Source organism: Eulemur rufifrons, chromosome 5, assembly GCF_041146395.1.
Source record: "Eulemur rufifrons isolate Redbay chromosome 5, OSU_ERuf_1, whole genome shotgun sequence".
Classification (NCBI taxonomy): Eukaryota; Metazoa; Chordata; class Mammalia; order Primates; family Lemuridae; genus Eulemur; species Eulemur rufifrons.
In genome coordinates, this window is record NC_090987.1 from 10,939,432 (window position 1) to 10,962,588 (window position 23,157).

At 43.7% G+C, this 23,157-nt stretch overlaps 1 protein-coding gene across 1 annotated transcript in view; it reads right to left on the reverse strand.

The window, feature by feature from the left end:
• Positions 1 to 4,894: 4,894 nt before the first annotated feature.
• Positions 4,895 to 23,157, reverse strand: part of TNFRSF11A (TNF receptor superfamily member 11a) — a 54,793-nt gene continuing 36,530 nt past the window's right edge. Inside the window, exons 8-10 of the mRNA XM_069467920.1 lie at positions 22,323 to 22,375; positions 19,763 to 20,540; positions 4,895 to 7,284 (exon numbers count right to left, since the gene is read on the reverse strand). Of these exons, the coding sequence (XP_069324021.1) occupies positions 6,995 to 7,284; positions 19,763 to 20,540; positions 22,323 to 22,375 (1,121 nt within the window). The 3' untranslated portion in view covers positions 4,895 to 6,994. The remainder of the gene's footprint in view (positions 7,285 to 19,762; positions 20,541 to 22,322; positions 22,376 to 23,157) is intronic.

Consider the following 23,157-nt stretch of genomic DNA (forward strand, 5'->3'; position numbering starts at 1 on the left):
GGTGCAGAGGATAATGGCATTTGGACTCATTTTTACTTTTTCCCTCACCCTGCTCCTCGTTATTATATTATTATTAAAAATATATAAAATAATGAAACCAGAAAATATTGACAGACATTTCATGCTTCCTCAACCAACAGAAGACATTTATATCAGCATGATTATTACAAAACACAGTTTCCATGGGAAAACAGGCCCCTAGAAGGGTGACTGCCTCATTCCAGCAAGGTTTATGGGACAATTACAGGACACAGTACCCCAGAAAGTGAGTGAGAGCTTTGGGCCCTGACAGGAGTCCCACTGTGAAAAGTTGTTTTACTGTGGAGCCATTTACTCTGCATAAACACTACTGGTGTGCATCTCCTGAGACTTAATTTTTTTAAACAATGAAAAATTATAATGTCTTTATTTTTTGCTAATAGTAGTAAATACAGAATTCTCTAAAAGCTTTAAATATGCATTTTCCATAGTTTGCCATTGAAACAGAAAGGCCCTTAAAAACCTATGTATTTTTTGTATCCAGAATATATAAAGAACTTTCAAAACTCAGTAAGAAAACAAGCAATGAAAAAAATGGGCAAAAGACTTGAATACATTTCACCAAATAAGGGATAGAGATGGTAAAACGAGCACATGAAAAGATGCTCAGTCATGGACTTCACATGAAAGCCACAGTGATGTACTCTACACCTATTAGAATGGTGAACCTCAAAGCAAATAAGCAGATGAGAGCTGTGGAGCAGCTCTCATTCACTGTTGATGGAAATGCAAGATGGTAGACACTTTGGAGGGCAGTTTTGCAGTCTCCTATAAAGGTAACATATTTACTATATCACCCCACAATTCTACTCCTAGATATTTACCCAAGAGAAATGAAAGCACACGTCCACACAAGTTGTTATAATGGCTTTATTTGTAATCTCTCCAAACTGGAAAGAACCCAAATGTTGGGGAATAAACTGTGCTATATCCAAGCAATGGAATACTACTCAGCAATGAAAAAGAACTAACTACCAAGGTACCCAACAACTCGGATGGATCTCAAGTGCATTATGCTGAAAGAAGCCAGACTCAAACAGCTATGAACCATGCGATTCCATGTACATGGCAACCTATTAATAGAGCAGACAAACCGTAAGGACGGAGAGCAGATAGTGGATGCCAGGGGTTAGGGGGGAGAGGGGAGGGGATTGACTACAAAGGGAAACAAGAATGTTGGGGTGCTGCAAATATTCTATACATTAATTGCAGTGGTGGTGGTTGCACAACTACATATTTTTGTCAAAACTCATACAGCAGTGTATGTAAAAAGGGTGAATTTTACGGTATATAACAAACTCATTAAAGCTGATGTAAGAAATTATTTTTCCACTGATACAGTAAATAGAGTAAGCTCTTCTAAGAGCTTTAAATATGCATTTTTATGGCTTCTTTGCCATAGAAATAGAGAGGCCATAAAAGCCAACAAAAGTGAATTTGCTTTTATATTTTAGGGCAAGACATTTTACTGCCTCTGTCTAAATGAAGGCAACCTGTAAGAGTCTCCTTGTAAGAAGGTAGTTTTCTCATGACTTTGATGTCTGTGCACTCTTTTCCTGGGTGACACCTGCCTGTGAGAAACCTAGAGCCTGGGTTACAGTGAAAGCTTTTACTAGACTCTGGTCCCTTCCTGAAGGGGCGTGGGCCTGTCATGCCGCTCCCCTGAGCTGGTGGCCACTTTATTATTCTTTGCACGCAAACTGGGAGAGGCCAAGGAACATGAAGAGAAAAAAGCATGTAAACTTTCAACCTACACATCCAGTAGTCTTCACTCCCTCACCCCAAATGTTTGTCTAGGAGAGAAAGGCCCACCAGGGCCCACTTTAACTGTCATCTTTCAAGCCAGTAGTACAATGTGAAGTTATATTGCATAAGTCCACTTCCCCCGTGCGCCATGTCAACAGGAGACAATTTCTGGGTCAACCATCACGGTCTCGTCAATTGCCTGTGGAAAACATGCGCCCCTTCATCTGAGTTTCAAAGAGTGGGAAGGTGTCTGAGGCGGGTGTCAGAGCTCGTTATAGTCACGTGGTCCGGCTCTGGAAGGGAACGTGATGTCTGTGATGGCTTCCGTGCCCAGGAATGGACAGGTGTCAGAGACAGAGAAGGGCAGTGGTGTGGAACAGTTGGATGTCTACTACCCGTATCTTCTAGAAACTCTGCTGGTGTTTGGTTGTACCTCATCCCATGTCATCCTGACACCAGCCCTATAAACTAATATTCTTTTTTTTTTTTTTTTTTTTTTGAGACAGAGTCTCACTCTGTTGCCCGGGCTAGAGTGAGTGCCGTGGCGTCAGCCTAGCTCACAGCAACCTCAAACTCCTGGGCTCAAGTGATCCTACTGCCTCAGGGACTACAGGTAGCTGGGACTACAGGCATGTGCCACCATGCCCAGCTAATTTTTTGTATATATATATTTTAGTTGTCCATATAATTTCTTTCTATTTTTAGTAGAGACGGGGTCTCACTCTTGCTCAGGCTGGTCTTGAACTCCTGACCTCGAGCGATCCACCCGCCTCGGCCTCCCAGAGTGCTAGGATTACAGGCGTGAGCCACCGCGCCCGGCCTAAACTAATATTCTTATCTTCAGGTTACACATGTGGAAAACAAGGCTAAGAGGTGAGGCAGCTGCACAAAGTCAGTCCGTAAGTGGCAAGGCTGAGTCGTGAACCAGGTCTGACTGCAAAACTTCTGCACGTTCTATCACATAGGGCGAGAGGGTACCTTCACCCGCTCCTTGGCTAGCACAGAGTTACTGTGAGAGGCCTGTAATTTGTAATTTTAACACTTATGCTATTGGTAATCTTATTTTTAAAGTTTTTTTTTCAAGAGACAGGGTCTTGCTACATTGCCCAGGCTGGCCTGGAATTCCTAAGCGATCCTCCCGCCTCAGCCTTGCAAGTAGCTGGGACTACAGGTGCAAGACATCAAAGGTTTTTTTGGTGAGTAACAACCTGGGGTCAGGATAACTGGAGTAAGTAGGGCGGTAGAGAGAAGACCAGACTCGCAAGAGTCCTGAGAAGCCAGGGCGGGGCGGGTCAGGAGAGGCACAGTCACGTAGGTGTGTCCCTGCCCACTTGGAAATTCATTCTGTGCTCCTCCTTGTTCAAACCTTGAGGACACAGGGTTGTTTTGCCAAGGGAGGTGCTCCTTAGCAGGGCTGCTGTGGCTGTGCCCCGTGCCCCCGCCCCTCTAGGTGTGTCTTGGGTGATGCCACCTGGGCCTGCCTGTGCCCCTGTCAGGTCCCACCTCTTCTCTAGCAAGGCTGTAGCAGTTGCAAGTTAGTCTGTTCACCAGCACAGACATGGCGATTGGGAATTCCACGGACGACTCCCTCCCTGCAGCCTCCTCTGGCGCCCGGAGCAGTGAGTGACTCGTCCTGTCTCCCCAACTCCGGACTCCCCAGCTCCTCACCTCCTTTCTCAGGGTGCTCAGGGCCAAGCTTTAAAAACATGCTAAAAATGACAACTCATCAATGGAGCATTTAGGGCTCTGAAGGTTTTGTTCCCTCTCCCCAAAGGGGGTTATACATCTTGTGCCCAGAGCACCCCATAGCTCCCCAAAGCAGATGGACAAGGGATGTCATATGTCATCAGAGACTGTCAAAGAGCAAACATTTCAAAACTACGTTTCTTCCAACAAAGACAATGCCGTTGCTCAGGTTTGCCCTTTTGCCCAGTACATAATCATAAAAAGAGCTTGCTGAATCATAGTCTAGGGTGAACACTAGATCTTTTATCTGTTTATGTAACAGGTTCCTCTGCTCAAGGTATCTCACCAGTTTCCTTGATTTTACAAGTAGTCAATTTTCAATTTTTTTGTACCAAAGGAATACCAGAAGTAGTAGACTCAATTTCCAAATCATCTATATTTGGCTTTGGAAGGAATTTTGATATAGCACTTAAATATGAACGTGGGCGTCTCCCCACTGCAGGAATCCACAGGGCTGTGCACCAAAGGAACTCTGTCACCAGAGAAGGAGTCACTCACTTGTTAGGGGCTGGGAAATGTTCCTCTTTTGTCACTGCCCCTGTGGCAGACACATGGCAAAAGGGCCCCCATTCTTCCCCTCCCTGTGCCCAATCTGCAACTCTTCCCACGGAGGGGGTCTCTTTCCCCACCCTTGAATCTGGACTGGCCTTGTGACCTGCTTTGGCCCACAGAATGTGGCAGAAGGGACAGTGTGTTAGTCCAAGCCCAGGCCTCAAGACACCTGGTGGGTTTCTGCTTGTTCTCTCAGGACCCAGACACCACCATAAGAACAAGCCCAGCTAGCGGGCTGCAAGGATTGAGGACCACGTGGCACGAGCCCAATCAGCCTGCTCCCTGCAAATGAGTGAGCAGGCCTGCGCCAGCGCGGCCCAGGCCTGAAGAACCACCCGAGTGGATCCAACCCACATAATTGTGAGCTAAATAGATGGTGGTTATTTTAAGCCACTAAGTCTCAGGGTGGTTTGTCACACAGCAAGAATCCCTTTCCCAGCCAAATGAAGATTCATCGCATTCAAACTCCTCTTTGCATTTGCAGGTAGAGAGAGGGAGAAATTCACTCTTCCTTCTTCTGGTAGCCGAGTAAAATGTGAGTAGGAAACATTACATCCCATTTCCCATGCAGCTCTTTCACTGGGTATCCAAGATGTATGTTAAAGAACTTTCTTATGAGATCCACAGCAGATATATCATCAAAGCAAGTATTTTCCGTCCCAACTCTGTTGTTAAGGAACCACCACTAAGATATAATAAAACCAACCAACCTTTGACCCCACAGCACACCATAAAGATCAGGAGTAAGTCGGATCACGATTTTACAATGAGCCCTGTTTTAACGAGCCATGAAAAAAAATTTTATGGTCAAATATGTTTAATCTCTTTATCATGTCCCCCAAATAATCTTCATTATTGCCTTCATTTCATTTACATTTGTCACAAACATCTCTGTAATACACAGACACAAACTTATATTTGCTATACATTTCCTATCATTTAGTCGCCTTTGGATCAATACACAATTAGTAGGGATCAGTGTGGGAAAGAATATTACCTTTTTCTGAACGTAGATTCTTACAGCACCTTTGATTGAAGGAGCTCAAGGCACTTTAATATTCACTGTAGCATCCTTTTGATGTCTCTGGGTAGGGAAACTATTATAAATTATCACTATTGCCTTATCATGGAAGGCAAAATGAAAGTACAGAAAGGCGAAGTAGTCTCGGTGAGATGACAGTCACAGTAGAAACTTGGGTTTTTATCTCAGCATTCCACTTTGTGAACTGTAACTTTGTCTGTTTAATATATTCCATATCAAAAGGGATAATAGCTTCTTCCATTTTTATAACATCTCTGTGGATGGATGTTAACTAAAAGGGCAGAACAGACGGTTAATTCCCACCAGTGGATCAACCTGGCAGTGCAGTTATTTCCTGCAGTTCTTTATGTCAGCTAAGGGGTCCCATAAATAACACAGCCGTCCTCTGCTTCTCCGTTAAAAATTGTAATCAGCTGCTACCACCCCAGCATTTCCAGGAGAACTGCAACCAGGTGATTGATGGTCATTCTCTTCAGCTGGGCATCTGTGGCCAATAAAGTCTGGACAATGACCAGTATTAGTGCTCGTCTAACCTACCAGATGTGCAAGATTAATTTTAATTTGCTTATGTGTTTTAACTTTTCTCCAGTATTTGAGAACAGTGAGCATTGAGAACAGTGAGCACTGGCTCACTGGCCACAGTAGATAAACCAACCCAGGTGACTCCTTTCAATCCGACTCATACTGTTTCCTCACAACAGGGCTGATGCCAAGAGAAAAGCACTTATTCTAAAGACTAAGTTTTCTCATATTCACAACATAGGGATTTGGTTTTTAATTTGAATGCACTGGAAAATAGTGGGAATGTTTTCCACTTCTACAAGGCTAAGTTATAGATGCACAATGATTTAGGGAGAAAGGAGGACCTGTTTACGCCCATTCTTAGCTAGGAAAAGAAAATGCAAATGAAAATTCAACTTTATCCATTCTTCCTTGAATTTCCCTGGCATCTCCTTTCCACTCTGTGTGCAAGCTAGCCCTGTGTTCTATCTGCTTTCTATGTCTCTTCCAGAGACTCAAGAATATCAAACTGCAGCAACTTGGATTTTTAGAGATTTAGTTACTAAGTACCTGATTGCCTCTGCTAGCGTGGATAAATAAGCCGCACTGGGAACAAGGTCACACGTTGAATAGTTTTGAGGATCGACACAAACTTAAACACATCCCACGGGGAGCAATGGGATTTCCCTTTGTCTTTCTCTTAGGAAAATGAGAACACAGAACATTTTTCAGAAAATAAAAGTCTCTTCCACGTGTTCCCTGCACCTTGATCCGGCTTCATATTTCTAGCCTTTGCCCAAAGTGGTTAGTACAGACACCCCCGAGAAAGCCATCTCCAAAACACTGTGCGAAGCGGCACAAAAGAAAATACGTAAAGGAGAATTTTCAAGAAAACGCTTAAATAGCTTTAAAAAAAAAAGTGTGGAAAAAAGTATCAAAAAATGGTATGAAAGTGAAATACAAATATAGGGGAGAAAATACAGACCTCAGTAGGACAGGACAGTCCTAAAAACAGATGCCATAAGGGACATATTACGGATGGAGGGGAGAGGAGAAAATCCATAAAAGAAAGTAAAGGGGGGGCGGCCAGAAGGAGCACGTGCACCTGTGTGGTTAGTGGGTACGTGTATTGGAGAACAGTGAGCAGACGGGATAAATCTCTTGGAACAGCCACTGTCTCCCTGAAGAGCAACGTGGATGGAACGTCGGGGAATTTTCCATAAATGTACCGATCCTCGGCGGGCGTCGGGAGGGAGGGGGCGCAGCAGCCGGGACTGACTGGGGGCAGCTTCCGGCTGCGGGCCCAGGTGTGTCCCGCGCGGCCAGGTGGGCGGCTCCAGGGCCAGGGGGTCCCGACGTCGCGCGCGCTCAGGCCTCCGCCCCGCCCTGCTCCTGCACCGGCCGCGACGCCTTCTCCGGCTCCCGCAGCCCGTCGGGGCCGCCGCACGTGTCCGGGAAGCGCGGGCCGTTGCCGGCGAAGGAGTCGCGGCGCGCCAGGGTCTCCTCCTGCACCGGGCGGCCCATCGGCTCCGCGGCGCCCGCGCCCGCCACGCCCTCCTGCGACGTCTGGCTGACGTAGACCACGATGATGTCGCCCTTGAAGTTCATCACTTGCCCGCTGGAAATGAACGTGGAGTTACTGTTTCCAGTCACATTTCCTACGGGGCGGAGGGGGACAGAACACGGAGAGGTGAGTCAGCGCCTCCGGGCGAGGCCGCGGTCTTGTGAGAGGAAAGTTGCCCCACGAGTGGAGGGGGCGGGCCCCGCACAGGCGGCCCAGCAGCGTCACGGGTGTCCCCTGTGCCACGGGGCAGCTCTGTCGTCCCTCCTGGGAACTGCACTAGTCACCTCGCCAGGCCAGACTTCGGCAGGGAAGGGAGGGCGGCAGGAAGCAGGGACGAGAGGGGAGACAGGAGAAATGCGGCAAGCCCGGGGCCAGACTGGCAGCAGGGCGCACCTGGACCGTCACGCACAGACAAGACTCAGATGCTCAAACGTGCGGTCAACTTGCAGCAAGCACCGCCGACGGCCCAGCTGTGGTCACCGAGCCCACCTCGGGCCACCCGCCCCTCCAGCTGGACTCACATCTGAGGCCTCTGCCACCCTGGGTGCCTCCCACCTGCCATGGAGGTCCCCAACAGCCCATCTTGGGGCCAAGTGGGCTCAGTTTTTTTTTTTTTATCATAGGTTAATATAATAAATTTCCTTAACATTTAGAAAAATTTACTCCTGGAAATAAAGAGATTCACAAAACTAAAATGGAAAAAAAAAAAAATCCTGTAAGTCACTCTTCCTTTCTGAACCCTCAAGGGTGTTTTGTCCCCAGGGGCTTCTATCATCATTCTTTGTGGGCAACTAGATGTAGCCAGTATTTAATTAATGGACTTTTTGAAAAACAAATAGAAAGTTCCACAAAAGTTAGGAAAGGTGATGTTTCCTACCGCTTATTATTCTTCCATTTTAAAGACTGACGCTCCAGAAATTTCCAGGTAAAAAATAACTACCACAAACCAAGCAGATCTAGGAACTTCCCAACACTCGGCATCACAAACAGAACCTTTTAGTCCGACCAGGGGAACGTGAGCAGCAAAACACCTGCTCACTATTCACCTTCCTTACTTTTTTTCTTCTTTCTACTATTCTTCGGCGTAATAGTAATTTATACAAATAAAATGAAGTTTCTGTTACCACTCCGCATGAGGAGATTTCCCCCACATTTGGAAGGCATGTTTTGGACGGTCTGACTAAAATACCAATGGCCATACAGGAAATTCCTTTCAGGAGCCTTTCCCCACCCACAGGGTACCTGCAGAGAAGCCAAGGCTGAGACTCAGTGAAAAGTCCATGAAAACACAGGGATTTCAAGTGTGAGCAACAAATCAAAAATCACAAAGGGAGGTCTGGGACTCATGCTATTTCTACCATAAGCAGTTGTATGGGTTGTACTCCAAGATGGGCAGTGGCAGGGATTTATGTTCCTAATAACCCCCAGTCAACATGAGGAAGGCTGGTAATTCCATTTAGCAACTAACCAGCATGTTCTCCATGCCCCTGAAATACACCGGCAGGTGCTCCTAACATACAGCGTACGCTAAGCTCACTCTCGAGCACGTCTGTGCCTTTCTGTTCCCACCAGTTGCTGAGTTACTTCTCAAGTCTGTTTTCACCAGATGAACTCATGAAGAAACTTAATTAAATATCTACTATGCAAAGCAGTGAAATGTAAGTGTGGAAAAAATGGGAAATGTTTCTAAGCAAACTAAAGTAAATGTTTTTCAAGGACCCAAATAAAAGTGACTAAAAAAAAAAAAAATACAAACACAAAAAAACAACAGCAATAAACTGCTGAAGTGGTGTAGTGGTGCAGGCAAGGAAACTGTAAAAAGAGAAAGAAAAAAGAAGGGACTTCCAGTTTCAAAATGGCAGCACTGAAGCAAGCTGGCTTCATCACCACCACTCCCACCAATAGAAAACCAAAACCAAATGTATGGCGCAGAGATTATCACCGGAAATATACCAGATTGGACAGATATGATGATGAGACTATTCCTGGGACATAGAAAAGTGACAAGGAAAAAGAAGAAGAAAAAGATACATTAAAAGTCCAGAAGGATTTTTGCTTTCAAATTTGTTTTGCACATATTTGTAGCTTCTCATTTCACACTAAAACAATGGAAACTGGAAATTAAGATGGCATGGTGAATGTAAAAAAGGCTTAGGAAACTATAATCAGCCAATATATATGGTCTTACACTAAAAATAATCAGTATGTGAATATAAGTTAAATGGTTTAAGTTAAAAATTTAAGATAGGAATTTGTAAAATGACTTTTTCAAGTAACAGCCACTACTGACCAAGGGCTGACAAAGGGCTTCTCTCACTGTAGCAGCAGAGTAAGTGGGCTTAGCAACGCAGAAGTCTTCCTACTTGAGGGATCACTACTTAGTTAATAGAAAAAGTCAAAGTGAGAAAAAATAATATGTACTTACCATAAACACTCTCTTCTGATTAAAAACATACATTTAGTAAGTAATTTTAAGTTGCTTAGAAGTATGATTTTTCTTGACATAGTTCTACTTTTTTATTATTACAACATCATCAGCTGCTGATATAATGTAAAACTACAGAGGACATCTCTAGCCATTGCACGATTGGTTTATGGTTTTAAATTTAATCTCATTTCTTCTTTATCCTCTTCATAGACTTATCTGTTTGTGTCATGACATATATGATTTCTCCACCATTTAAAATTTTATTTTTCAACAAATCATCATCATGAATTCATTGTTATTTCTTCCTTGTCAGAACCTCCAATTAGTTTGAGCCCAAGTAAAAAGATGATGTTTTTTGACATCATCTTGTACATCAAGATTTTGTGTTAAATCTTTCATGTTGAGAATTTCATTCCATGCCTTTGCCCCACTGCAAACAATATCTTTGATACTGATATCCTAAATATTCTTTTTTTTTTGTTTGAATGTATTTTATTATTATTTTTATTATCACATCTGCTTGGTCATTTTTTATAATCCTGTTTTCCCTTCTTATATTTTGTAGTTTCTCTAGCATTTCTTCAAACATATGAATATATTTAGAAATAAATATATCCGGCAGTTTCTTTATTTGGAATTGTTGCAGGTCTGTTTCTAATCTCTTTGTTTCAGCTGATTTTTATTAATGTTATCTCTCTCCTGTAATTTTTATTTTGAACTTGAGCTGATTGTCGTCTTTGAAGTTCATTAGTGAGAATGCACTGAGGCCAACGTTGAAGGTGTATTCTTTCAGAATATGTGTTTTCTTTGACCAGTGTCTGGGGGCATTAGCTTAAATTCTCCACTTCAGGGCCTTGGGACCTTACTGGTGGCATGGATTTGGCCCAAAAGTCTGTATGGCAGCCAGTTTGAAGTGCTAAATTCTCAAGGGAGATATTTTCCCCTTCACCCTCAAGTAAGTTTGATACAGGCAAGTTTAATTTATGTCTGCTGAGTGGCACTGATATCCTAAATATTCTATAGGACCTATATTTGTTCTTGTTTTCTATTTTTTTCTAAAATGGAACTCAAACCCTTTTGCTTAAGTGATATGTTTAAACATTCCAGAATCATTTGATTCATAGATCGAGTCAAGATTCTTATTCTTGGAGGACCATGGGGGATAGGGAAGGACAAAAACCAGGGCCTTAAAATTCTTGACTATTAGGATGTAAATAAAAGTTACCTAGAAGGATCAGGAGATTCTCAAATAAGTTTTTTCTTCAAGTGTTTCTTTATCAACGGTACAATTAATGTGAAAAACAACCTTCAATCAAGTCCATCCATGCTGAATTTTGTGAGAGATAGTAAACTGATACAGACTAAACATTTTTTTAAAAAGTTCTACTGATCTGCCAATCATAGTAAGTGGCAATTCGTAAATGGTGGCAGAGGGGTCTTCATGGGTGGGTAGCCTGTGCAGTTGCTCAGAAGGGCCCCACGGTTGGTTGAATGCTCTGCTGTCATCATCTTGACATTCCTATTCATTTTTGCACAAGGGGTCTCGCATTTTCATTTTCACTGGGCTGTGCAAATTACGCTGTCAGTCCTGAGGGATGGGCAACTCTTCGAAGTATTGCTCTGTGTTTTCCCCCATTGATGCTCTAATTTAGCATCACTGTTTTTGGCAGTAACATCCTATAAGTTGGACATGTTTCACTATTGCAGAAGTGTTTGCCAATCAAATTTTCTCTGCTGATGAACTAAATGTTCAGTGAAAAACTGAGTTGTAGAAACTATCTATTGGTGCTTCTAAAATCCTGATGTGTTTTTCTGATGTTCAAGCCACCCGCCACTTGCTGTAAAACCCTCAATGTCAACTTTCTGATGTAAAACTGATGCCTGTCCCTTTGAGAATGGGTCTGCCTGACTCTATCAATGATACTTCTAATGCATTGCCTACAATTTCTAGTTTTGTTTTCTTTAACTAAAATTCACTTGCCAAGCAGTCTAAGTGCAAAATCCTTCTAGGGTTTCATTCCTCCCATCTTTCATAGTTGTCTCATCCACCTCAACTTCAACAGAAAAAAACGTTTTAGTAATTCATTCTTTGAACTGTCCCAAAGCATTCAGTGGTTTTCAGAGAAATAATCTTCGTGATTATCAAACTCGTACTTTTACAGTTAACCTAACAGAGTTTTAAGTTACAACCAGATCAGCTCCCACAGAACTGGGAGCACCCCTGGGCTTTGGTAAGCACGGCCACTCAGCGGGGGCAGAAGGGCCCAGGTATTCTGGAGGGACCCAGAAGTTGTGCGTGTCAGTGGGCTTCAGCTGGCTTCCTTCCCAGAGGGAAGGGGGGCTGAGGTTTAATCTGCGGGTTAAGTGGAGAGATTAAGAGCTTCCACAATAACAAGGGTAACAGAAACAACAGTGCACATCCAGAATTTACTAAGTGCTCTCTCCAGGCCCGGCTGGCCGCATCACCGATGCTAGTTTACGGGCACTTTGCATCTGAGCATCCCAGGGGTTTGTTGGTTTGTTTTCCCCTCCACACACTGACACTGTTTCAAGGATGAAAACTGTCTAACAGCCTTCTTTTTCCGTGGCTTGTCATAATCCAGCCTCAGCTGAAAGTACTCTAATAGTGTCAATGTCATGGCTGCGTTTTAGTCCCTGAAGAGCAGAGGTAAGTGGTGACTGCAGGGACAGAGGTACTAATGGATGCTTGTGTACGGGAGGGGCAGACGTGGGGCGGGACAGAGGAGACAGCAGGGGTCCAAAAGCTCCCTGGTCTTGTCCCAGCTTGGCCCTCACTAGCAGTGAGAATTTGGGACAAGCCACCTAACACTCTGCAGATCTGTGTGCATCAATTATCAAGCCATCTAGCTTGGCAGGGTGAAGCTGCACAGAGCAAATGTATAACACATATTTGTTAAATAGGTGAACAAATGATCACATCAATATCCAGAAGGATGGAATAAGGGTCAAATAAGATGATGGATTTGCAAACACTTGGGAAATAGCAAAGAATCAGGTGCAATGATGGCATTACTACACCCAGAAAGTAATATCAGTGCTCACGAAACTCCCAAGGACACCAAGAGTCATGAATTACACTGAGCAGTAATATTATCTTTCCATCCCTGTCTTGTTGGAGGATCTCAGTGTATCTTGAACACTGAAAGGGCACTTTCTCTGGAAATCTAACCAACTTTTGTTTTCTCTGCTGAAATCCTCAATCATCATGACTGCCTTTGGTTAGAACACTCACCTATATAATTCTACACTAAACTCTACAGTCTCATTTCTCATCACACAAGTCAGCTGCGAGTTGAATATAGCACTGGTATCTACCAAGGCTTAGAATGAGTCGGTAATATCCTTATCCAGGAATACACCTCAGTCTGAACTGTCCTTGCTAAAAGCAATAATTCCTTAAAATTTGTTTTCTGCATTTCAGAACAGATGAGTTTACAGTCTAATGAGAGTTCACATCTGATCTGAGACGGCAAGGCCCTGGGATGACGACATCCATTGGCCACTGTGTCAGCGAGCTACATAGTCATGAAAAGATAAGCCACAGACTGGAAGAAATATTTGCAAAAGCCATATCTGATAAGGGGCTGTTGTCCAAACTATGCAAAGAACTCATAAAACTCAACAAAAAGAAAATAATGTGATTGGAGAATGAGTCAAGGAGGATTGCTTTAGCTCAGGAGTTCAAGATTATGATGATCAGGCCACTGTACTCCAGCCTGGGCAAGAGTGAGACCCTGTCTCTAAAAAAAAATATATATATATATACTTACATATATAAAATAAAGGAGCCATCAAGCTATGAAAAGACATGGAAGAAATTTAAATACGTAATACTAGGTAAAAGACGCCAATCCGAAAAGGCCTATATACTGTACAGCTCCAACTATACGGCATTCCGGAGAAGGCAAAACTATGGTGACAGTAAAGACATGAGTAGTTACCAGGAGTTCAGGGAGAGGAAGGAAGGGATGGATAGGTGGAGCACAGAGGATTTTTAGGGTGGTAAAACTATTCTGTAGGGTACTATAATGGTGGGTGCATGTCGTTATAAATTTGTCCAAACCCACAGAATGTACAACAGGAAGAGTGGATCCTAATGTGTCAATGGAGGTTGGTCAGTTGTAACAAATGCACACTCTGGTGGGGGATGTTAATAGTCACTGGTTGCGGAGGCTGTGCATGTGTAGCAGCTGGAGGAATATGGGAAGTTTCTGAACCTTCCCCTCAATTTTGCTGTAAACCTAAAAATGCTCTAAAAAAAATAGTCTTTATACAAAAATAATAAAGGCCTGAGGTTTTTTCTAGGTACTGTCAGTCCTTAGAGCCAAGCAAGGGCCTGTCACCTCCTCGCCTGGCTTAAGGATGCCTTTCTGACAGCTTTCCCCTTCAAGGCTGCCCTTGGCCTTTATTTAAAGTTTATTTCACTTCCAAAAAAAGATGGAATAGGAGGCACGTGGAAGAAAGGGCTCTCCCACAAAAGAAACAGTGACAGTGAAAATAGTGACTTCCAGAGACAACTGGCAGAAGAGAGGGGTCTCATTACAAGGCAAGTAACCATGACCCACTGCATGGCCCTGGGGTCCCTCCGGTGCAACCTTCTGGGCCTGGCCACTGCCCCTTGCTCAGCCAGAGCAGCCTGTTATTCCAGGCCTGCGTTTGTCCTTAGTCTGTGTCACACTGAGGATTCTCCAAGGCACAGTAAACAAATGAAATCAATTATCACTGGCACTGATTCAAGAGGAGATGGTGTGGTGGTTTAAGGTACAAGCTTCACATCAAATACCTGAATCATGGCTTCGTTTCTTACTAGCCGTGTGATGCTGGCGAGGAACTTGCCCCACAGGCTCTCTTGAACAGCTAAGAAGATGATATACACCAAGCACTTAACCAGCACCTCGAAACTAACATCTATCACATCACTGATAAAACTGTAACCTTCAGGATATCCAAACAGTCTTAGCGGTCTCTGAATACAATGAGACTGATTAAGTATATTTAAAGGCTGCCCAAAAGTATGATTTAAAAGCCGGAATAACATGGGGATTTTTATTAAGTTAGGAATTTTGAAGAGTTTCTAACACTTAAAATGGATTAGTAGACTTAGCATTAATATTACTATTTAATGTGACTTAACTAGAGACACGTTCAGGTAACTCAAGAGTGTTAGGAATAGCATGCAAATCAACAGAAACCACCAATGACGACGAGTCCTGCCATAATTAGAAAGATGTTTATACTTTGCTCAGTCCATAATTCACTTAGCAGGCTCCGTGGAATCTGCATTTCTCAGGCAGAAAGAACAACTTTAGTTCTAAAAACACAATCCCTGACAGAATTTCCATTTTTAAAAAGCAAGATAATGCACACTTTTCTTCTCAAAAGCTTATTATGTTGTTTAAAATGCATAACATATGAATATTAAATCACAAGAACTATGCCAAGTAATACCACCAAATTGTCATTGTAGATTTTCTTCCAAGGAACAGAACTAAAAATATACACAAATACACTCAAACTACCCAGGCTATATTGGGTTCTTTTGGAATTTTTTTTTTAAACTTATTTTATATTTAACCCATATGCTTGTCATGTGATTTTCCTTTTTATGGAAATGTAAGCTCTGGTTCAGGCATTTGGAAGAAGCTGGGTATATGACGGTAAGAGAAGGGAAGCAGTATTTAATAGTTCCATTCTGAATCATGCTAGAAAATTACTTAGAAAGTCTTACGGACCAAATCCTTCTAAAATGAAGCCTATTCGTACAGAAAGAGGAAGGGCAGGACTAAATGAAGCAAAGTATATAGTGATCACGTATTTTATCTATTTTGAAATAATACACTGACTTTTAGCACCAATGAATGCTGAATATTATCACTGAATAACCAAATTATAAAATAGCAGTTTGAACTTAATGTTTCAGGGCCGGTGAACTACCACCTGTCCTTATAATACCTAGCTAAAAGTGAAATACAAGGTGGGGATGGCATGCTAGGGGCAGGAAGAAAGTTAGAGGACTGTCCATTGCTGGAGTTGGAGAAGGGAAGGGGAAGTGAATTTGGGTAGGAAAACCTTTGTCTGTAGTCTCAGGATGGACGTGGATGGTCAACAACAGTCGTCAAGGGAGAGTGGTCCAGGGATGAGAACTGAGGGCGGGGAGAGACAGGGAGTCCGGCAGGTGTCTTCAGCCTCCAGGGCCCTTGGCTCCCAGGCGACGGCCTTGGAGTGTCTGTGCCACTCAGAGGAACCAGCTCACCTTTGCTCTGTCAATTCTGCCTCCCCTGCCCGGGACACTAGGTGCGCCCAGGACAGCTAGCGCCAGTGCTCCCATGTCCTCATTCTCCCTCAGCTCCCTAGAGCAGAACAAAGAAGTGGGAGGCCGAGAGCGACCTGGGAGAGGAACAGGGAATGATGGTTTCTTGTTCCTCTATTTATTCCTGACGGGATGGATGAATGAGCATATAAACATCTATTCACTTAACATGCCATGACTAAGCCACCTTTGGAGAAAGATCACATTATGAGAATTCCTACCGACTGGTTGTGGCTGCCTAGAACTGAGTTGCTAAGGGTGCGAAGGTATCCAGGCTCGGTGAGCGAGACCCCAAGACGCAGGCCAGAGAGGGGCAGGCTGTGGATGGCCTGCGTTTCCCAAATGATTGATTCTTTTCAAGTTGTCCACTCCCTGACATTAACTCCTAGTTGTTTCCCGGGATTTTCCAAGTCTCCGTGGCTCAGTGGACCTTCAATAAGGGTTTGATAGAAAAAGAAATGTGTAGCCAGTGTGCATCAAGAACTGCTGCGGGCCCAGTAAATAAACACCTCTCTCCAGCTCAGCAGGGGTTGGACCAAATGAATGACTTCAGGAGCCAAAACCAAGCCAGTGGCCAGTGACAGACACACTCATCACAAGCAGTCGTTACGTCTTTCCTATAAAATAACAGTTCTCGGGGGCACAGTGAGAATGCTCCCAACTCCAGATGAGAGGGCTTGTAACCAAGGTAACCATCACGTCATCAGGATAGGCATAACCTAAGACCTAAATTAAGGCATGGTTATTTAAAACATAATGAAGAGTATGTTTCCCCCCCTTTCTTGGTCTTTATTAATAATTCTTAATGTTTTGTGTTTTTTTTTTTTTTTTTTTTTTTTTTTTTTTTTTTTTTTTTTTTTTTTTTTTTTTTTTTTGAGACAGAGTCTCACTTTGTTGCCCAGGCTAGAGTGAGTGCCGTGGCGTCAGCCTAGCTCACAGCAACCTCAAACTCCTGAGCTCAAGGGATCCTCCTGTCTCAGCCTCCCGAGTAGTTGGGAAGGCATGCACCACCATGCCCGGCTAACTTTTTTGATATATATATTTTTAGCTGTCCATATGATTTCTTTCTATTTTTAGTAGAGATGGGGTCTCGCTCTTGCTCAGGCTGGTCTCGAACTCCTGAGCTCAAACGATCCGCCCACCTCGGCCTCCCAGAGTGCTAGGATTACAGGCGTGAGCCACCGCGCCCGGCCCACTTAATGTATTTTAAGAGTTATAACACTGCTAAAATATCCTTAGCAACATTATTATTCTTTTTAAACGTCATCTCTACTTGTGGAGCTGTTTGAAAAACCATCATTCTCTCCAAAAAGCAGCTAGGACAAAAAGAGACATGCTTCCCTACAGAGAATATCCCCAATCACTGTCATTTCTCTAGAAACCACTTGATTTGGTTGTAAATAAAAACATACAAATACCCACATATAAAAACCCCAAAACCCAATAAAAAAGGCCACCTCCCTCCAGACTGAGAGCATAGGGGCCTTCAGGCCAAACAGGATCAGGCCCCGCCTTCTCACCCAAGCTCCCTCCTCTTTCACACATTTTACAGAACATAAATTATGACAATTAAAAAAAAAAAAAAAAAGCAAGAATGAGAAAGTGCTATTTTGACCAGAAACCAGAAGGCCTGTTCATGCAGCAGTAATTGTAAGAATAGCGCAGCGGCGGAAATCAATCTGGCTGCTGCTTCCCCTCAGGCGCAAATTAAATTGGCCTGCTCGCTGGGCCGACCACAGCAGGCTCTCTGCGGATGTTTTGCATGGCCGAGTCCCAGACAGAAGACAGAAAAAGCAAATTAACACCACTTAGCTGATGACACACTTTTTATTCCTTTCCTCTATGCCTAGAGGTTTGGTGCTAGAGAAATAAAAGATAATGCAAAGCAGACTAGGCCACTGTTTTAACTCTTTTACGGGACAGCAAACGTTTGGCTTTTGGTTTCATGGTACTAAAAAAAAAATCAATCATCAATCAATCAATCAATCTTTAAATTTGGCCACCACTGTTCCTCCAAGAACTGCTGATGATTTCCACACCAAGGAAACATCATCTTCCTGGTGTCACCAATTGAAAAACCGGTTTGCTCCGGGCGGTGCTGCCAAGGCCTGGCTGCTGCCCTAGACGGAGCTTCAGCCTTCCTGCCCCCAGATAACTAGTGTTCTGTGTGTCTGCATAACCAGGGGGAAGAAAATAAACCACTAGAGAAGAACTAGAACAATGCAAAGGAACAACAGGGCCCAATTTTTAGTCATGGAAATTCCTTAAAATCTTAAAAAAAATTCTGAGGTCTTCCGAAGGAGAAATCTACCAGTTTTTCTGCTCTTTTCAGTTTGATGGAGAATTGATACTACAGAATTTATGCGTCAATGAACTTGTCTAGTTGCAGCAAAACCACAAAGCTTGGGGAACAGACAAAAGCTAGGAACCACCCTTACACCACGAGGCAAAACAGTGTCTATGTTTAAGACACAGATCTAGCTGCCTCAGGGTTACAGAATAATTCACAGACTGGCTGCTAGCGCCATGGGTAGTCTAAATAAAGAGGCAGAAAAGAAAAAGCATCTCTGGAAAGGGGTGGCCCATGGATGGGCTTTTTTTTTTTTTTTTTTTGGAGAGCTAGATGATTCTGTAAAGCCCCTTAAATAGTATATATCATATATTCATTTTCTGGAGAGAGAGAGTCTATGGCTGACAGAAGATTCTCAAAGAGATCCCTGACCCTCACATGACAAATAATTCCCAGAGCCCGAGGAAGCCCTCACTGTCAGCTGCAAAGTCCTTTGTGACTACATAATAAAGCAGATGGTATTTTACCCTCATGGAAAAAAAGTTATAATATTATAATTGGTGGGTTGTTCATGCTCAAGCAGTGTTGCAGTGATAAATCTCTATAATGATGTTAAATTGTTGAAATTATCCTCCTAGTTCCCTAAATACATTATACATAGTGGTTATAAAAGGGGCTTCTCATAGAAAACATCAAAGGACAGTTTTACTGTATCATTAATTTGGTATAGAAGCAACACACTATGCACAATGAATATTAATTATTAAGGATTAACTAGACAATTTTATTTGTCCTCCTGAAATTTATAAGAGCTTTCCTGGAGGAGATTTTAGAGGCCTAACATGCTTTCAACACAAAAACCAAAAACCTGAAATCTGAGGGAACTCTTTGATTCAGCCAGTCCTGAGGTGTCAATGTTGACTTTGTCTCTTGGGGGTCGATGCATGAGAAGCCTGAATGCAGACGGGCATGGGACAAACGCAGAAATAGCTTGAGTGGTAGAAGACACAGTCACACGGCCCAATCCACAATCCGACATGTGGTCTGAATCCAAACCCATCCTCCAAAGACCCTTATTTTTTATTTTATTTTTTTAGAGACAGGGTCTCACTCTGTCACCCAGGCTAGAATGCAGTGGCGTGATCATGCTCATTGTAACCTCAAACTCCTGGGCTCGAGCGATCCTCCCATCTCAGCCTCCCGAGCAGCTGGGACTGCAGGCACATGCCACCACGCCCACTAATTTTTTAACTTTTTGTAGAAATAGGGTCTCGCTTTGTTGCCCCAGGCTGGTCTCAAACTCCTGGCCCCAAGGAATCCTCTACCCTTGGCCTCTCAAAATGCTGGGATTATAGGTGTGAGCCACCACACCAGCCTAAAGATGCTTACTAAGAGAAAACGCTCAAGCTGAATTTTTCCCATGTTAGTTTCCTCTTCCCTGAATGGCCTGTAATACCTGCCTCCAAACCCTGTGCCAAGAACAGGCCTTTTTGCTCAGAAGTGAGACCAGGAGAGTTACTTACCGGATGCAGGTGGCTGGTCACTGGGGGAGCCTCCAGACCCAGCACCTCCCCTCGTCGAGCTTGGAGGCCTCCCATCAGCCCCCTCCTGGGGCTGGCCTCCCCCCTCTGCCCCGCTGGCTGCTTCTTCAGGGGGAAGGCCCATGCCATAGGCACACTGGGGCAAGGGTCCACATTTCGGGGAACCCATGAGGGGTTCATGGTCCTCCCTAGGAGGGTTCCTGCAGCCTGTGCAGCCATCTGCTGAGTTGGAGCTGGCTGCCCAGTGGGGGCAATTGCCACCCTCCACCTCCTTTTGCAAGTACTTTTCAGAGGACACAGGAATCCATTCAGTCCTGCACAGCGGCTCAGTGAAGTTGCAGCTTTCTGAATCCACCATGCTGTCTGTCCCTGTGAAGCACTGGCTTAAACTGTCATTCTCCCCGACCTCCAGGGGCTCAGAGAAAGGGGGTGTGGACTTGCTTCCAGGCTGAGTCAGGAACAGCAAACAGTCTGGGGGCTGGGAGGGCCTGTCCATGTATTCGTCTTCCATGGGGATCTGCTTGAAGGGGTCCCCCTCGGTCTCGGTCTTGCTGACCAAGGAGAGCATCCCGACGTCTTCGCCCTGAGCACAGGGACCACCTCCTGCACACGCTCCCCCACAGACACCACCGCTGTCTGGATAGCACATGTCTTCTGGAAACGGCTTCTCCGCCAGAGTCAGCAGTAAGACACCTTCACTCGTTTGGTGCTGACTAGAGGCTGCCGTGTGAGTGCTGATACAACTGTCACCCGAGGACTCCTGCCAATTTAAATTCAGAAGGCAGAGGCATTAATACCCAGAGTTATTAGAACATGGTTGGCTAAACACTGCCGAAAATGGTATTTATACTCATTATTTCCACCAGGACAAGTACAGGTGGAACATTCACCATGGCACTTTATTTATGTTATTTAAAATTACAGAGTACAAGAGAATCCTATAATGCTGTGGTCCCCAATCCCTGGGCTGTGGACTGGTACCGGCACGTGGCCTGTTAGGGACCGGGCCATAGAGCTCTGCTGCCTTCCCCCAATACCCCCCTCCCCTGGGGGGGTGGTGGAAAAATTGTCTTCCATGAAACCGGTCCCTGGTGCCAAAAAGGTTGGAGACCGCTGCTATAATGGAATACACCCAGAAACAAATGAATCTAGTTGCAATTCAAAGAAATAGCATATTCACATCTAAGCAAGGGGAAGAGCTAACCCAAATAAATTTTGAACACAGTATTTTGACTATATACTCCCAATATAAATACAAAAAACAAAAGCAACTATAAACAAATACTGAACTCGATTCTGTAGCTCTGTTTTGCTGTAACTCTGAAACCACTCTGTATGTCTTCTAGTATTGAGCAAATGAGGAAATATTTCAAGAATAATAGGGGCTAGGTTTCATACTGCTGAGAAAGGAGAGAGTAAGATATGGAAAACAGAAAGACGAGGATGAATCCTGTAGTGTTGGGATTGGAACTGGAGAAATCAGCTTGAGCTCATGCTTTAAAATTTATATATTTTTATACTGAAGAAAGTAGGTCTAAAGGATTTAATGGGATAATTAATGAAATTTTAATATTAAAAGTGGATTGGCTAACAGTATTGTGCCACCGTTAAGTTTCTTTCTTTTTTTTTTTTTTTTTTTGAGACAGAGTCTCGCTTTGTTGCCCGGGCTAGAGTGAGTGCCGTGGCGTCAGCCTAGCTCACAGCAACCTCACACTCCTGGGCTTAAGCGATCCTCCTGCCTCAGCCTCCCGAGTAGCTGGGACTACAGGCATGCACCACCATGCCCGGCTAATTTTTTCTATCTATATTTTAGTTGGCCAGATAATTTCTTTCTATTTTTAGTAGAGACGGGGTCTCACTCTTGCTCAGGCTGGTCTCGAACTCCTGACCTTGAGCGATCCACCCGCCTCGGCCTCCCAGAGTGCTAGGATTACAGGCGTGAGCCACCGCGCCCGGCCAAGTTTCTTGATTTTGATAAATGTGCTACGGTTATATGCGAGAACAACCTTGTTCTCAAGAAATGCACAATGAAGTACTGAAGGACGTAGGAACCCACTGTCTGCCATTCAGTCTAAAATGGTGCAAGACCAAACCATACAGAGAGAGCGCAAATAATAAAGCCATGGGATGAAATGAAAACAACTGGTGGGTCTGAGTACAGGGCGTGTGGAAGGCCTTTCTACCACTTTCCTGTAATTTTGAAGTTATGTTAAAGTAAAAAGTTACCAAATAACCATAGAGTCAAGGAAAGTTGCATCTCGTTCTTCCTAGAAATCTATACTAGACAGTCAAGATTGGTACTAAAGAAATAACGCACTTACACAGAGATGACAAGTGGAATCAAATCAAGAAAACAGGCATTTAGGATGAGCATGGACTTGGGCTGTGGGGTGTTCTAAGGGGATCCATCTGGGAGCTGAGGTTTAATCACCACACACGGAAGTGACCCTTGAGCCAGGGGGCTCGATATTGGACTAATACGGCCGGATCAGCCTCACTGTTTAAAGTACTTAAAGGAGGCACTAAAGACTTTTAACTTTACCTTATTTCCACTTAGGCGGCCACAAGCTTCGTTGATCCAGTGCCACAAATTAGCTTGAAAAACAAAGCAAAGACAAAGGCTTCATGTTATTATTTCCTATTTCTTTTTGTTAAAATAAAGTTCATTGTGTATATTTAAGATACACAACATGAGGTTATGGAATAAACACAGTAGCATGGTTACTATAGTGAAGCAAATTAACATATCCATCATCTCACATAGTTACCTATTATTTTTGTGTATGGCAAGATAGCTAAAATCTACAAATTCAGCAAAATTCCTGAGCACAATACAGTATCATTAACTGCCATGCTCATGTTGTACATTAGATCTCTAGACTTGTTCATCCCACAGATCTGCTACTTTGTATCTTTGACATCCCCTCATTTCCTTTCCCCCTGCCCCTGGTAACCACTGTTTTATTTTCTATTTTTTTTTTTTTAAAGATTACACATATAAGGGAGATCATGGGCTATTTTTCTTTCTGTGTCAGGCTCAGTATTACTGACCACGATGTCAGTTCAATATTATCTTTCAACATTGTCCACTACAAGCCTTTCAGTGAGCATCCCTGGGAGTGAAGCATTTAAAAATGAATCAACTGATTTAAAGGCTCTGAAAGCATCTTACTCCTATCACAATAGAACTTCCCATTCCGTGTAAAGCAAAGCATGATCCACTGAATACCTCTGGCCACATGTGGGGGCTGTCAGAGCTGCTGTTACGACGATGGACGTTCTCATTCCCTTAGCAAGATTTCTTTGATTACGAGGGACTAAGCTAGGCATCGTAGGGAACAAAGAAGGCATGTTCAAGAGACCGATTTTCTAATAAA